The 4,880-nt window shown below is 29.8% G+C and overlaps 1 protein-coding gene across 2 annotated transcripts; it reads left to right on the top strand.

The window, feature by feature from the left end:
* Nucleotides 1–41: 41 nt before the first annotated feature.
* Nucleotides 42–4,516, top strand: LOC144477430 (uncharacterized). 2 transcript variants are annotated; one of them, XM_078195156.1, is made up of 8 exons: nt 42–579; nt 1,054–1,307; nt 1,737–1,997; nt 2,566–2,815; nt 3,258–3,326; nt 3,579–3,668; nt 4,204–4,324; nt 4,402–4,429. In XM_078195156.1, exons 1-7 carry the CDS (start codon nt 295–297, stop codon nt 4,312–4,314), a joined length of 1,320 nt encoding a protein of 439 aa, XP_078051282.1. In that variant the 5' UTR covers nt 42–294; the 3' UTR covers nt 4,315–4,324; nt 4,402–4,429. The 2 variants fall into 2 exon arrangements, with proteins under 2 accessions (XP_078051282.1, XP_078051280.1); XM_078195154.1 differs by having other exon boundaries at nt 4,204–4,516.
* The last annotated feature ends 364 nt before the right edge of the window (nt 4,517–4,880 follow it).

The raw sequence follows: 4,880 nt of genomic DNA, 5'->3' as shown, positions 1-4,880 counted from the left end.
TGTACACGTTGATGCCCGATGAACGGAGCAATAAACGTTGAAAGAACGTTCTACGATACGAAAGTGCGATAAAAATGACAGGTGTTGGAGGAAAGGGTCGTTTCAATTCAACAATAGAAAACAGAGTTACCGAATAAAGAAAGAAGAACGAAGATAATGTTGTACTTTAAATAGAGTACCTTCATGGATTGTCTACCCTAATTCATAAAGCGTAGATGATACAATTATAGTAAAGGCAAGGATAACTTAAAAGAAAAAGATAACTTATAAAAAGAAAGTGGAAAAGATCGACAAATGGAAGTAACTAGTTTTGCAAGTGCAACTCGGATTGTAACTGCAGTGAATCGCATAACTGCGCTAAGACCACTCCGCGATTCCGACGAGAAATTTTGGAGCTTTTTAAACCATTCTTATAAAGCGATCATGTTTTTCTCCGTCGCTATCGCTTTGTACATGCTTTATCTACACGAGATCATCAACGAAGAGAGAGAAATTGGTCACTTGGTGTATTTCTGTCTGAAAGTCGTCAACTATCTCTGCTTCCTCTTTATACATGTCTTAAGCGGCTGTCATATGAAGGTAGGCTTTGCACGTGTCGTTGAAATAGGCGAGCGCTTTTCATACTTGTTATAAGCAATCAAACAAACACATTCTTTATTTATATACATATATTATTATATATATATTGATATATAAATATATGATAATATATAATATATAAATACTTATATAACAAACGATAATAATAGCTTGTTATACAAGTAATTATGATCGTAATTGTATGATATCTCGTGTCATTTTAATCGAAACGATACGGGATAAATGCGATGACAAACATTTAATTAATCAAAAATCAAATATAATTTTTTATTGATCCAATTAGGCAAGTCTTATATTTTCTTAGTACGCATTTTCATCTTGCCTGCGTTCGCGTTGATTTTAGAAAGTTAATTCATATCTTTGCGATTAATATATCTGTGAAATTTATATCTCAATTTATATCTTTGAGAGAATTGTGTAATTATCCACGTAACCCTTTGACACTTCTCCAAGGATATTCTAAAACTGCATCAAGCGATCGCCGACTTCGAAGAGGAGATAACGAAACTTGGCATTGTCATCGATAATCGTGTAATATTCTTGTGGATAATGGCGACCTATGGTGTTACGTGTCTGAATATATTATTGCTTTATGGCTTATGCGGTTATTGGGTCTGGAACGTGAATTTTATGATGCAACAAATTTTGTTCATTTACATAGCCAACATCGGTGCCCAGGTCCACCTGGACTATTTGACGTACGTCTGGTACGTGATTTACTATGCTATATATATTATTATTATTATACCATAAAGAAATACAGAATTCTAGGTTTTTATTTAATATAATTTAATTTGTTTTGATTTGATTACTTTGATATGTCACGTAGTCGAAGAATAAATTTATTTATTCTAAAAGAAACAATTCACATTATTATAGATACTCAAATAATTATCAGACACTGCATAATTAAGTCTTCCTTGTGTTCGAACTTAAAATACTATAAAAAAACAAGATATAATACCATTTAAAAATGGAAAATGTTTCTTGTTTCTCTATAAAACACATAAATGTAATTATACACGATTAGAACTCCGTTATAAAATATTAGAAAAATATTGATCACCGGTAGAAATAGTTTAGCAAACGTTGCTGCAATTACTTACTAACATTTCCCTTAAATTTTCACGCACCAGTTGGTTGAAATGTAGATTCAAGCAAACGAACGATTTATTGAAGAAATTCTTTTTGGCGGACGGTCGCCAAGTAAATACGCTGGACACGAGCGACGAAACTTCAAATACTGAAACAAATGAAAAAAATGTTAAAAAACATCTAAACAAATGGACGCCCGAGTATTTCGTGCGTCGAACGCAAGTTATCCCGTTCGAAGCAATGCCAAGGGTGAAGCACGAACTGCAGGCGGTAAAAAGGGTTCATATGCTTCATAAAATCAGGTATTACATTTCAACAATTAATCACGATTTTGTCGTTGGAAAATTCTTTATATTCGTTTCTTCATCGTTTTCAAGCTAAGTATGAAGATTTTCATCTTCTTACTGTCTCCTGATTTTATTTTACAAGGCTTACATCGAGTTTCTTTTTAACATTTATTATATCTTTCTATAGCGTCATATTCTTCTTCATTTATTTTACACTTTACCAGTGGTTTCTACTTTAATTTAGTACATTTTTATATTATATTACATTATAATAAAATACATATACTATATTTCATTACATTATAATAAATTATAATAATTTACTAACACTATTATATCGAAACTTATAATATTAGGTTTTTTAATTTCTATACTAGCTATACTAGCAATATTTTCGAGATTTCAAGATAAATAATAATAACAATGGTAAATTAAGTTTAAGTAAGCTTACAATAAAAGCACGATATTGTAAACATATCCATTGATTCTCTAACTGCGTCGGTTAATGGGTTAATAATACATTACAAGAAATAGAATAGAGAGGAGAAATAATAAGAGTGATAATAATTCTGTTCTCTCGAAGATGCATCCACTTGCACCTGTGCAGAATCATGAAAACAGTAAACTGCACGTTCGACTCGCAAATCGGTCTTCACTCGTTCGTGGCTATTATAAACCTTGTCGCGATTTTGTACTTCGTCTACACAGCGTTCAAGGAGTCAGACATAAACGCGTTTGTGGTTGGCACGGCTCTGATTAAAGTAATTGATAGTCTTTATGTATGGATGAAGATCGTTGTAGTGAGCCACGTCTGCGAGAACACCGTCAAGGAGGTAAAATTCCAAGTTACTAGTATACTAAATTACAATTATATTACCTTTGTACTAATTACGACAAGGTATATGTAGTTAGTGTTTGTTATATATAATATACAGGCAATGCTATTTATTTTGCTTGGTATAGCTTTGATTTAATATATTATTATTTATAGTAATATATATTAATATAATTATTATATATACTAATATTATTATATACACTATTATATAGTATATATTTTAGTATTTTATTTATTTTATATATATATATATATATATATTAATCCGTTTTTAATCCGGTTAAATTGAGATATTACGATAATTGAGACACCTATCCTAATTGATTTAAATAAAGAAGTATCTTGCTATCATAACATCAATTATAATTAGTTAAATAAATTAGTTCTTTTATCAAGAAGCAATAAACATAGACAATATTTTCAAATGCATATTCCAGACGAGAAAGGCGGTGCAAATCATCCATCAGTCCGCCATCTCCGATATCGACACCGATTTGAAGGACGAGGTGAGAATAACATGAATTTAATTATTGCATTGGCTTCTATAAATAACATATCATATAAAATATAATAATATAAATTCTCTTTTAATACGTATGCAAATAAATTATACATATTCACCTATGAGAGTAATTTTGTAAATTTTGTAATCTTATAATTTCACTAATTTAAATTTGTATAACAATCCGCGGACTGTTTATCGTACGATTATAACTAATGATAATTGGTAACTATTTAAATGGATCTATTATTTCTAGATCCTACAGTTTTCTCTGCAGCTATCGTTGCACCATATCGGCAGCACACAGTTCGATTTCTTCAGCTTGAATTTCAACTTTGTGCGACAGGTTCGTTAACTATTACTATTATTATCTTATATAATATATGATATAATTTATACTAAAATTAACATGTAATTATATTACTCGATTTATATTAATATTAATATATAATTGTATTAATTAATTTATATTAATATATAATAGATAATCACAGTATATTGTAATATACTATTACTCTTATTATGACTATTATTATAATTATATTAACTATTACTAACTTATTACGTTAACTGCGTCCTACACCGTTTTACATTATCGTAAAACATTAAACCCTTGCACTATGACTCATTTTAGGCTGCGTTAATTAGCGCTTATTTGTCCTTAATATTTTTAATAATAGGACTAGACAATTTTTCTTTCCTTTATTGTTTTTATGTACTTTTGTTTCTAGACTCTGACAAGAGAAGAATTTATCATTATTTCGATGTGCAATAAATTAATAATGTTCATATTTAATAGATCTTGCATAAAATCATCACCACGATACTGACTCGTTATTATGGTGCAAAGAGTTAAATCGTCTCATCTTCGTCTGTTACAGTGCATCAGTTCAATAACCACGTATCTTGTCATCTTGATACAATGGACGCAGGCTGTGGACCCTGATGATTCACCTTTAAGTTCAAATACTACCGACGCAGCTCACGAATGATCTAATTCCGGTGATAATAAAATAAGTAATAAATATTATATTATATCTATAAATATTATAAATATTTGGTATTCGTTCATTTGACAGATCGTTTAGTTTGTTTTAAACACGAATTAACCCTTTGCAACCAAGTGATAACTCTGAGACACCACAAATATTATTCTACACGTTTTGAAATAATTTTTATATTAACAAAGTTAACTCGAGCTGAATACGGTTATATGATCATTCGGTCCGGGTACTGTTAACGTCTGATTCCACTGGATCATAATGAGCAAGTAGGTGCAAACTCCGCTGAAGCTCTGTAAGAAATTCATTTCGAAACAAACAGAGATTAATTTCATTTATTTTCGGATATTAACTATTTTACTATGCTTTTTAATTAAACAATATATTTCTACTTAAAGCTGAGAATTTTCGTGAATTGTAAACGAAATTGTAATTTTCGTTATTGTAGACGAACAAAATAATATTACATTCCAAACGTAATTTAATTTCTCTATTTATACAACTGTGGTTGTAATTTTTTACCTCGTACATTGTTTAATTCTAAAACATAACAGTTA

Source organism: Augochlora pura, unplaced genomic scaffold (assembly GCF_028453695.1).
Source record: "Augochlora pura isolate Apur16 unplaced genomic scaffold, APUR_v2.2.1 APUR_unplaced_1010, whole genome shotgun sequence".
Lineage (NCBI taxonomy): Eukaryota > Metazoa > Arthropoda > Insecta > Hymenoptera > Halictidae > Augochlora > Augochlora pura.
Note: the sequence above shows the minus strand (reverse complement) of the source record. Positions and strands in the feature narration are given on the sequence as shown.

What these genes read in the sequence shown, in the direction of transcription:
- LOC144477430 (XM_078195154.1), top strand. Translation starts at nt 295, where the DNA reads ATGGAAGTAACTAGTTTTGCAAGTGCAACTCGGATTGTAACTGCAGTG. An exon ending in GACTATTTGACGTACGTCTG is followed by an intron (nt 1,308 to 1,736) that starts GTACGTGATTTA and finishes TTCACGCACCAG; the next exon opens with TTGGTTGAAATGTAGATTCA. An exon ending in ATTTCAACTTTGTGCGACAG is followed by an intron (nt 3,669 to 4,203) that starts GTTCGTTAACTA and finishes CGTCTGTTACAG; the next exon opens with TGCATCAGTTCAATAACCAC.